At 43.0% G+C, this 11,102-nt stretch overlaps 2 protein-coding genes across 5 annotated transcripts in view; one reads left to right on the top strand and one right to left on the bottom strand.

The window, feature by feature from the left end:
• The window catches only part of LOC128877553 (probable DNA mismatch repair protein Msh6), a 7,238-nt gene extending 5,149 nt beyond the window's left edge, over window positions 1-2,089 (top strand). The window contains exon 22 of the mRNA XM_054124941.1: window positions 2,054-2,089. Coding sequence (XP_053980916.1) covers window positions 2,054-2,089 — 36 coding nt within the window. The remainder of the gene's footprint in view (window positions 1-2,053) is intronic.
• LOC128876802 (microtubule-associated protein Jupiter) overlaps window positions 327-11,102 on the bottom strand; it is a 54,278-nt gene continuing 43,502 nt past the window's right edge. For 3 of the 4 annotated variants that reach the window (XM_054123491.1, XM_054123492.1, XM_054123490.1), the window contains exons 2-5: window positions 7,174-7,574; window positions 5,589-5,612; window positions 4,140-4,223; window positions 327-2,839 (exon numbers count right to left, since the gene is read on the bottom strand). In XM_054123491.1, coding sequence (XP_053979466.1) covers window positions 2,658-2,839; window positions 4,140-4,223; window positions 5,589-5,612; window positions 7,174-7,574 — 691 coding nt within the window. In that variant the 3' untranslated portion in view covers window positions 327-2,657. The remainder of the gene's footprint in view (window positions 2,840-4,139; window positions 4,224-5,588; window positions 5,613-7,173; window positions 7,575-11,102) is intronic. The other variant, XM_054123494.1, reaches the window with a different exon arrangement.

Below are 11,102 nucleotides of genomic sequence, written 5' to 3'. Positions count from 1 at the left end.
TCGAGCAGGAGACCAATTACAAACACTTTTTCGCTGCTTTATGTAAAGCGGACGGATCAGCTATAAGAAACCTCATCGCTGCAATGTAAAATCTGCGAAAATGTTAATCGATCGCGATTACATAATTCATTATTAAATTTCCATCGCAATATTACGCTTGATCGTTTCATATATTTATTATACCTCATTGTATTTTACGAGTATTGTTTGATATTACAAGCTAGTTTTGATAATAAAATAAACTGAACGAATTAAAGGAGTATGTTTGTTCCTCTCCTTACAACCTTAAAGACTATCTAGAAGTCACGAGAGTAAACGAGACGCGGTTGTTGCTTACAAAATTTTATTAATTAATGCCAGAGTACAAAAGGGCTACTTATGACGAATACGATGCGATATACAAACAATGTAATTTTACTCACACCAAACGACGAATAAAATTTCATCTCGAAAACGTAAAAAAAATCGTGCGTGCACGAGTCCTGCTGTGAAATAAATACAATTCTTATGCGTTAATATATCGTGAAACAAAGAATAAGCGGGGGAGTGAAGTTTTTCTAAACGAATATATCGTCGTTACATCCGATAGAATTATATATTTTTTGTTTTTTTTTTGTTTTGTTTTTCTTTATATTATTCAAGGACCGTAAGGATGCGGAGCGATAAATAGAGAGAAATAATAATCATTATTTCGTTACGTTGGTAAATCGAGCGGGTATGAATATTTGTGTAGTCACTTACTACATATGATTAGCAAGTCGTATCTCTGCGTAAATATGAATATACGCTTCTCAGTGCGCAAAAAGCCGTTTCTTATCAACGATTAAACAAAAATAAAAAAAAAAGGAACCGTGCTCTCTCTCTCTCTTCCTAACTCGCGCATGCCGTTCATGCAGAAGAAAAACTATATATACGATTAAAAAGGCACGGAAATTAAGAAAGCACTTGACTGTTTTAATGGGTTACAAGGATGTACTTTTATTTTCTTCGAATAACATATGCCTACTTCTAATGTACAATTCCGAGGTTTTCAATCGAACGTTATCTAAATATTAAATGTCTGTCGAGCGCGCTCTCACTCTTTCTCTCTTATTTTTCTCTCATTTCTAACTGGACGTTCGCGTTAAATTCCTTTTCTATCATCAATTAGTATGTTTCCCTATCGAAAATACCAATCGATAGCCGCCTAATTTTAAGAAGCGTTGTCACCTGGCCGTTCTTCTTCGTAGGAAGAGTTATATATCGCGTCTCAGAATTTTTAAAGGATTTACCTATCGAACCAAGTCGAACCAAAAGTTACTTTCTTCTGTCTTTCTGTCTCTCTCCGCTCTCCTCATTCTTTTTCCTTTTCCCAAGCGTTCTAAACATCGGATTTACGGTTCAAGATCCACCGATATCGATCGACACGGTATCGGTTTAATTAGAAAGGTGCCTTTCAAGACAAAACAAACCACGGTCGAACGTGGCAGTGGGAGGGGGCAAAATTTCTCGAAAATAGGGCATCGTTTCAATTGCTATCTTACACCCTTATTTTTTCCTCTCTTTTTTTTTCTCTCCTTCGTTTTGATCGTGATTCAAGAAACAAGAAGTACTATTTTATTATCTTAAGAGTTACGCATTTACAAAACTGCGGGTAACGAGGATTCTTGAGAAGGGGAAGTATGCTTTTTTTTTCGTAAAACTGAACGACTATTTAATACCCGCTTCGGCGAACAGGACCTAAGATTCGACCGTCGAGGGATGGACATTGCTCTTCTTCTTCTTCTCTCGGTTTTGCGTGACCCTCTCTCCCTCCGTGTCGTCGGCCCTTCCAGTACCCTTGCAATTAGTGGATACACAATTCTGCCGATCGTCGCGAAACCAATTTCCAACAGAGGATAATAAATACAACAACACAACGGAAACGAATAAACAAAACATGAACCTATTTGCGAACATTGGAGGGCGATCCTTGATAATTTGCTTGAGAAAGCAAATCTCCAGTCAAACGAATGAAATATGTTATATGAACATATTGTGGCAGAAAACGAATGCTCTTTTGATTTTGTTTTAGGAATTAAAGGAATTGTTCCTTGTGAAAGTGGGATAAGTCCATCTTCGTTTGGGGTGATCGAGGTTTTTAAAGTAATTGTAGTGTACATGTGGTTTTTGTAACCCTATTAGGCCTTTAGGTAATGTAAATAAAAAGACATAAGATCATTTTTGTCTGTAGATTGACACCACTTTCACAATGAACGGCTCTATTGGAAACAGTACACCGAGGAGCGCGAAAGACTACGCCAGGCTTCCAGTTGGTGGAAGGAAACTAACGCCAATCCACCAATCGGGAGACTCCACGCCCCTAAAGTCGTTTTTCGTGCTTCCCAGGAGTACATCCGTCTTCTTTTCGGCTGAAAATTCGCTCCTTCGATGCAGAATCGCCCTAGAACAACATCTCGAACATAAAACGACAAACAATAGAAATGAAAATAACTTTAGAATGAATTTCGAACGAAAGAGTGAATCGAGGGTTTGCTCGAAGGAACGTCGTCGTCAGTCTTTTTCGTATTAGACTGGTCCTAGCTTGGGGACTGATTCGTCTGGAATTCTCGGACACTGGAAGGGTGAACGACGCGGAAAGGAGGATGCCGACGAGCGGTTAATCCCGATTCAGACTTTTACCAGAGTCCTGATGAGTATCCGCCAGGTGGGACTCGTCCGCGGGCCGGGGCCTTCGCGGCTGGCGACGAGTCGTTCGATTTCTCGCCGACGCTGGAGTTCGAGCTGGATGTTCCGTTTTGCACGGCTGGCCCGTTGTTCTGTGATTCCGTGTAACCGGCTCCAGTCACCGGATTGCCATCTGCGAAGAACACTTAAGCTCTTAAAACGAACATACTCGAACAAGTTACCTTTTCCTTCTTCCCTTCGATGCATGGAAGGTTAACACAAATTACATCAAGTGCTTGAAAGATGCTCGCGGCTGAGGGGGTCGACAGTGAACATCTTCCTTTTCGATGATGAATTCTTTCGTATTCTGATTCTGCTTAAAAGCATTGCCTTCACGTACACCAAAAAATGATAAACGCGTACTTGAAGGATTCAGAGTGCCAAGTAACAAAGTCCTGCAGTCGAGCATCTTTCAAAGCAACTGCAGCGTCTCTCTCTCTCTCTCTAAGGCACTATTACACAAAATGAGTTTGTTAGGAGTATTTTGATCATCGGAGCTCGAAGGATCCACCTCTTGTACTCGTGATTCTCCTGATTCTCCTCGTTGCTATGATTTCGATCCTAGGAGATCGATTCTACACCGCATGCAATTACTCATCAGGCGTATAAAAAAAACGTGTACCACGAACCAGTTCACCGCGACAGCGTTGAGAAACGAATTTTTTGCAACGCGCGGTCGCGTTCTCATACGCCTGATAGGAGCTTATAATACTGTCATAGAGATATCAAGGATTTTACGGGAGAAAAATAAAATAAACATGGCATGCTGATTTTCTCAGACCCTTGATTTTTCATCTACTTTTATCTGCACGACCGAAATGGGGACAGGGACACAGGTAATTAACTCGACAGGCAATTTAAGCGTAAAATCGTTAGGAACGACCAGTTGGTTCGATGCACTGATAAGAAACACTGTATGTATATATATACATATTTATCTCGTGAGAGCTACCGTTTAGGCTACGCAATACAACACACGCAATCTTCTACCACGTGGTCATGAACTTACCGTCCTATTACAGACTATATGTTGACCTATGAAAGGGTGGGGTAGAATTGCTCGAATCGTCATTCAAAGTATTTTTTTTTTTTTTTGAAGAAGGGATTCATTTTTAATAATGGTTGGTAGAGTCGAGATTCGAGCAATTCTAGAACAGGAAGATGGAAACTAGTGGGTGGAGATTGGACGGAACATCGGCACTGGGCAATCGACGATAGTACTAACTGTATTACAAATTATAAATGAAAAAGATTATTAAAACACTTTGCAAGCTTTATATTCTTTCTTTTTGTGATCAAAGTAACACGTTAAATGTGCCTAATTACCTAATTTGCACGATAAAGGTAATGGACGATGACGCAGAGAAATTGGAAGGTTCGAGGGCTGAAAGAGGGCGTTGCTTATAAATGAGAAAAATAGTGGCACACGTTACCTCGACACCTTCGTGCGCTGCGCCTCATAGGCGTCACGATTACTCCGTCTCCGGTGACCGGGTTGCGCGAAATGCAGGATCCACCTGCCAGGGTTTTCGAGCGGGTAGGAAGGCACAGAGGACGACAGTTCACAGCCCGGTGCACGCAAAGCGACACGCGCCAGAATTCGCCACCACCACCACCCCCATGCACCGACACGCCGTAGCAAAACCCACAACCGTAACCCAACCGTAATTGTGTTAGTGCACGCGCAAGTATTCGCACAGACTGGTCCAAGATGCATCCCCATTTTCAGGGATATCGATAATCAGTTGATTCGAGGTCAAGATGGACTCTAGGTTACTCGACTAGAGGAGTAAGGGGCTCGAAGAAACTAGGAAGTCTCTGATATCTTTTTAGGGACAAATTGGTGAAGATATCGAGGATTGGAGAAGCTTTAGTAGTAACAAAAAAAGAACAGTCTGTGTATATAGATAATGATGCTACGAAAATTTAGTATCCTCTCGTCGAGTAGAATGCGTGTACTTGAAAACAAATCAACATGGTTGCTATGGAATACCCCACTGATTAATGCTTGGTACCTTGGACACGTTTGTGCAAGAGAAATCAGATAGAAAAATAAGACAGAAACAAAGTGTACTATACTATATTCTACTTGTATGAAATATGGCAAGCAAAAAGCAAACACAATAGGGCTCTGTCGAATCAAAATAACAATGAGAATGAACAAGTGTTAAGGTAGGGAGAAGTGGTCAGCTAGTAGTTCTCAAACTGTTCACAATTCACGAAATCGTCACACGTCAAACCCAGGCAATCGTCAGTCTTGGTGAAATCATAGAAACAATTCAAGGTCTATTAACAACTTCGTCCTATTAACCAATCGTCGACATGGTTCAATCACGTATGTTAGACATTTAAAAAAATCGAGGCAAACAAACATGGCTGATTACTTGACGGCCACTCGCACAAGAACGAAACGAAAGTTAATAAACAGTTACTGGGATGCGTTTAATTTAAGTCAATGTAACTCGAACAAAATCGACCGTGCTTCGAAAGTTTCGCGCGAGAGAAACCGATGAGAATTACTTGTCGCAAGCGGGGGAGGTGTATTGCAGTGATTAGATTTTAACATAACAGGTAGAATATTCACGACTAACTCAAAATATGTGTTTTTATTATCGTGGCAGGCCCTGTTGTGAATCAGAAAACGTCCATCGACCAAAAAGTTTCGAGTATTAAATTGTTCGTTAACGTAAAATCAATATCTTTGACGTTTCTACGAGTCTACGCGAAACTGAACTAAAAAAACAATGGAAAACAATGGAAATCGTGAAACGATATATGTACATGTCTCCCGAGAGTGAACGCGAGCTCTGTTCAATCAAATAAGAATGTGTGGGAGATGAGTGTCGTGTCATCTACTTGAATGTGTCTCGTTGCACACTTACGAAATCGTTTGATTCTCCTAAAAGCTGCTTGCGAACAATTCAAGAGGATGACTTGGTGAAAGTCATGATTAGTTACAAAAAGTTCGTTCGTGTCTCGCTAGCTCCACAGACCGACAAAAAGGAAGCGGATCGAATTGTTTTACGTTTCCTCGGTTCGTTTCTTCGTAAGCTGTTACATAGATACACACCTAGTCCCCCATTTACATGATTATTCAAACTTTGTGGTCGTCAGCAACAAACTAGAGGAATACTAAATATTGAAGCTATAACAGTTTGTTAGCCACTGAAATTTCACGAATGGACTAATATTTTTTATTTTCTATTTGTATTTTATTTCACTCTACGTTGGAATTAATGAATTTAATTAAACAACAGTTTAAACGATCCCTTTCCATTTATTTATACATTTTCTCCTGCAAAAAGCCACGATTTCGATTCTTGTAGATCAAGGGATAGGTGTGCATACGTAAAGAAACCGAGCTCGTGATCTCGAGAAAGAGCCAACGGCTCGTGATCGATCGTTTGCTCGCGAATCATCGAGCACAATCACCGCGAGTGCTGGTGCACGAGAAGAAGCGTAGCAGAGGTGTCCTAATTTCAACAATTCTCCGTCATCGATAATCGATAGAGAAGTGCATCAACGTTAATCCCGAAAAAGAGCCTGCGACACACAGACACATATTTCAAGGTAGGTCGAATACAGTGCGAGTTTCCGTATGTAATTCGAGCGATTGCGCGACTCTTGGCAATCGTTGAAAGAACAAAAAATTCGACAATGGAAAAATGATTCGCGAGACAAGTTCCAAGAGGGCGAAAAAGCTAGATTTTATTTAACCAGCGTGGAGAAGGAGAAAACTGTAATCGTATCGGAGAAAGAATCGACTCCACCCATGTAAGGGTTCGATAGAGGTTCTTTTAGGTTGATAAATAGCGATGGGAGTGAGTAGCTCACGAGTTTAGGACCATGATGGTTTTACTTTCATTTGAAAATTTGTCAATTATTTTTTAAACTTTATTTATGAGAAAACTGTGTCCTGGAAGTACAAAAATACTGCACAGGAATTAGATCCATGAACCTAACAAGCAGGAAAGTTAGAGGGTAGGTGTCTCATGGAAGTTCCTCCACCAATCACGCGAGCATATTCCACAGGTGTTTCTAGTAAAGTGCCCACCTTCTGTGTGTACCTAGCATTTCTTAACATGTCTGTGCTATTTATGAGAAAACTGTGTCTTGGAAATACTAAAAAACTCCTTCGGAGTTTTACTCATGGATCGACCTAAACAAGCGGGTCACATTCTTTCTCGTCGATTCGATCAAGTCGATTCTTTCTCAGAGCCAATCGTAAAGATTTCCCGGTCGAAGCTGCTCGAACATTGAGTGATCGTGCTGGTCGGCCGTATCGCCGGGCAAATCGTTAAACGAGGTACGATGTGCATGAAGAGCCGTGCGCGCAAACTCGTAAAAAGCCGCGTTTCCCCATCGCGTTCTCGCACCGTACACTAGTTCACCTGACCAGACAACGAACAAGTATATCCTTTCGACATAAGGAGGAGCCGAGGAAATTGCATGAAAGAAATACCTTACCTGTGATATCGTTGGTCAGGTTGTTGCCATTGCTGGCCGTGTATCCGTTGAGAACGCCCGCGATCGAGTCCGAGCTGGCGGTGCTCTTCGCGGGCGACGTCGAGGCGCCCGACGACGCCGACGAGGCCGAAGACTCCCCGCTGAGGGAGATATTGCTGCGCATATGATTTTTCGCGTTTGGGGTGGTGGGTGGGGCATCGGGAGGGCCAAACAGGCGTTTGTATGAATCATTACCGGGCTTGTTGCGCGGCGTTTCGTTGCCGTTGTTGCTGTTCGGAGCGTCGCCGAACAACGCCGAGCCTAGCTGTGATTGGTTGTGGTTCTTGACGCGGCGGGGGCTCGTCTCGTCGGGACCTGCTCCGAAAATGTCGCTGCTTCCACCACCAGGGGGTTTCAACACCCTGAAAAAAGAAAATCGAACATTAGTTCAAGTGGTGATGGTCGTATAGGTCAGATTTAACACTAAACCTGTCGAGGTGGCAGTTATACCTACTTCTATTGTAATCAAGCGAACAAATTACTAGTCTTAAGAAAGAAACTTTTTGCAATTGAAAGCAAAAATATTTCACGTGGCGTTAAATTGAATAATGCACGAAACAATTGTATATAAGAATCGTATGAATCATTGCGCGCGAAATTGGACACTCCTTAGCTAACCAATACGCAGAACAATGAAATATCCCTCTCATTCTCGCGTATCAATCGGGATTTATAGCGCAACAGCACGAGTCATTTCTGCGCTCACGTTCTGCTATTCTTTTCCCTGTAGGGAGCTAAAAAATCACCACGCACGAGCGGCTTCTTCGTTAATTGAACCGTCTTGCTAACGGAGCGGGCTTCAAAACCGTGCCTCTCACCCCTCCTCCGTCGTTTGTCCAGGCGGAGAATGGATTCCATTCTTTTAATTGCCGTCGACTCGTCGTCCTGCAAACCCTGGGCCCCTCCTTTTTATTTTACTCTATGGCGTTTCCCTCCTCGGCCACGCAACGCGCACGCGACAAAGCGCGTGCCACGCATCCAGCCGAGAGACACGACCCTCGTTACGTGGAAATCAGCGCAGATTTATCGAGCAAATTGGATCGAGTCCTTCCGCCGTGGGGAACGAGTCATGAACCCCACGTAGGGAAACGAAGGTTCTCAACCCTTTGCAAAGTGACGATTCCGCGCATGATTAAGGTGGACGAAATTGCCACGATCAGATAAGGAGGTAAATTTTGGAGTAGGTGGATTTCATGATTACTATGACCGAGTACGAGAGATGCTATTTTCAGAAAGTTTTGTCACTCTTGTTCCAAACGTTGGCTCTTTTTAATGTAATGTGTTATTTGAATGCGATTTTCTGCTGGAATATTTGATATATATGGTACTCAATGGAAAAAAGGACTTTTAGAAAGTCTAAAAGTATGTCCAAGTAAGGCATGATTAGGTGAAAGTAATCGCAAAGTAATCACGTGTCGACTTATGTTTCTCTGCAAGAACTCGTTAACTCGCGATCGATCAACTAATCGTTCCACTCTAATTAACGAGAGGACCGCGGATCGCTCCGTCTCGGGGGGACGTATCATAGCGCACATTTCATCGGCTGGGCGATAAATCAACGCTTCCTCGTTACGGTGTCGCGGATAATTGAACGTCCAACGTGGTTTGATGGAAACGCGGACTCGAGGAAGTTCGATGTTCAACGAGCATGCCGACAACGCGTTTAATCCGCGCTCCGTTTAACGCTGAAAACTCGCCGCTAGTGGCTAATTCGACCAATAACGAAACATTGAACTTAATTGTCCGATTACCGCTCGATCTGACGGCCCAGATTACCGCCATGGAAAAGTCACGGTTTGGCAATCCAGGAAGTCCTCCACGACCGACGGAGGACGTCTAAACGCAGGTATCTAATCAGACACGAGGCTACACTTCCTTGGAATAATAGATGATGTATGGAAAAACCGTGTAGCAATTTATTCTGAACGTTTGGCTCATCGTTCGAGTGAGTTTACACTCGTTGAACTCATGAATGTAAATCAGTTTGTAGTTGAAATTGATTTTTAAGGTTTAATAGTAATATTAACTCTGGACCTTCCCCAACCAAAAATTGGTGTTCAGATAAGAGATTCGCCCGTCTGTAGCCCACGTATGATTCCGTGGAGAGATGGGGGAGTAAATAACGAGGATAATCAATCGACCGTAGGAAGCGAAGAGTCCTGGAGGGGACAGGATGGGCGCGCCGGGAAATATGCTGGATGACGTATAGCGACGCCTCTGCGTGTTCCTTTCGACGCCGAGCGTACCACCGCTCGCGTTAATAAGACCGTCAACCTGTTTTACGCGTTACGGCGACGCGTCTTCAATTATCTGCGACGAGGCGCCTGGCTTTAACGCGCAATGTATTGACGCGGGAGATAAGAGGTCCTCTATTAACTAGTTAATGTCGCGATATCGATCGAGTGCAAAGACAAAGTCCCATAGACATGACTAGTCATCGCTTCATGGCTCGAATGCTGAATATCATCGCGAAGAATAAGAGTCAGTGTACATCCTTACAAATGGATTATTAGATAAATAGGAGGGAGCTTCGAGCCATAGTAATTAAATGTAAGGAATTCTGAATAGGGCCTCTAATAAATTGCTTCCGAGCCCAACAACAGATTTACTTAAACAAACGGAACAATTATGATTTATTGAGACCAGGTTGGTGCTTTTGTTCGACGTTTGAAATACGAATTGAACCACTAGGAATCGAGCATTCGTCTTCATTTTTCAACCTTTTCCAGGCACTTCCTGGTGCTATCTACCAGTTTCCTCCGACGTTTCCCATGACACATTATGATCCCTGCTGCGCGGTGGATTTTGCTTGACTTTCCGTGCACACCGTGTGGGCTGTGACCCCGGTTGCTGAACTCACCGTACACGCTAGTAACACGTAACGCCTAACGCTTGTAAAACCACGGTGCTCCTCGCGAATAGCCACCGAATCCATGTAAACTTCTACGATTTATCAAAACCTGGCAAACTTATGCAGCAATGTTCCTGCTAATGATAGAGGATTCAAGCTATGCGCATTTAAAGAATTTTATCGTAGCTATGCTACAATTAAATAATTCCAAGAATTCCAAAGCCTCTATTCTGGAAAGCCCAACAATTTGCATTCCTTAAAGAAAAGCAAGCACTCGTAGAAAGAAAGCCAGATCAAATCGAGGTCCGTCTATAGCAACGAAAGTATCTTCCGCATAACGCACAATATTGACGCTGGCCTGTATTACGCTAATTTATTCCAACAAGTACACTCGACCAACTGGGTTGCTCTTTTCTTGCATTAAACAACCGCAAAACGACAATAAGCGGATGCGTGGATCCTGGTAGGCCCGAGAGGCGGCGTGAAAAGTGGATCAGGACACTTTCGAAAATAATAATCGTTAGCGTTCGCGAATGACGGCGACTATGTCCCCCTCTGCACCGTAAACTGTGCTAAACGCCCGCAATGCATTGAAAATTCCATCCTCGAAAGTACGATGACACCGAGATAACCAAAGACCATCGGTCGAGATTCTCACGCACCAATTAATAACAACAAAAAAGTTGAAAATAGAACACAATCATCTACTTTGCAAGTCGTAAACGCTGATGGAGCGAAATTGGGACGCTCGCGTAATATACGACGTGACACGAAATTCTGCGTGGGTGGAAACGATACTACACGTCATAGAGGTACTCTTATCGATGTCTCTTGAGAGATATTACGTGATAAGCTGTGAAAAATTTCGTGAATCTAATCGAGGACTTGGAGCTTTCGCGAATACATTGGGTTTTGGGTAGTGACTGGCACGAAATTTGATTCAAGGTAATAAAAGGAGAGGCGAGTAGAGGGGAGGCGAGAGAGGGGAGTATACTCGCGAAAGAGGGCGCGGCGCGCACTGTTGTCGAGACGCGAAACC

Source organism: Hylaeus volcanicus, chromosome 5 (assembly GCF_026283585.1).
Source record: "Hylaeus volcanicus isolate JK05 chromosome 5, UHH_iyHylVolc1.0_haploid, whole genome shotgun sequence".
In the NCBI taxonomy this organism is placed as follows: domain Eukaryota; kingdom Metazoa; phylum Arthropoda; class Insecta; order Hymenoptera; family Colletidae; genus Hylaeus; species Hylaeus volcanicus.
This window is presented reverse-complemented; position numbering and strand designations above follow the sequence as displayed.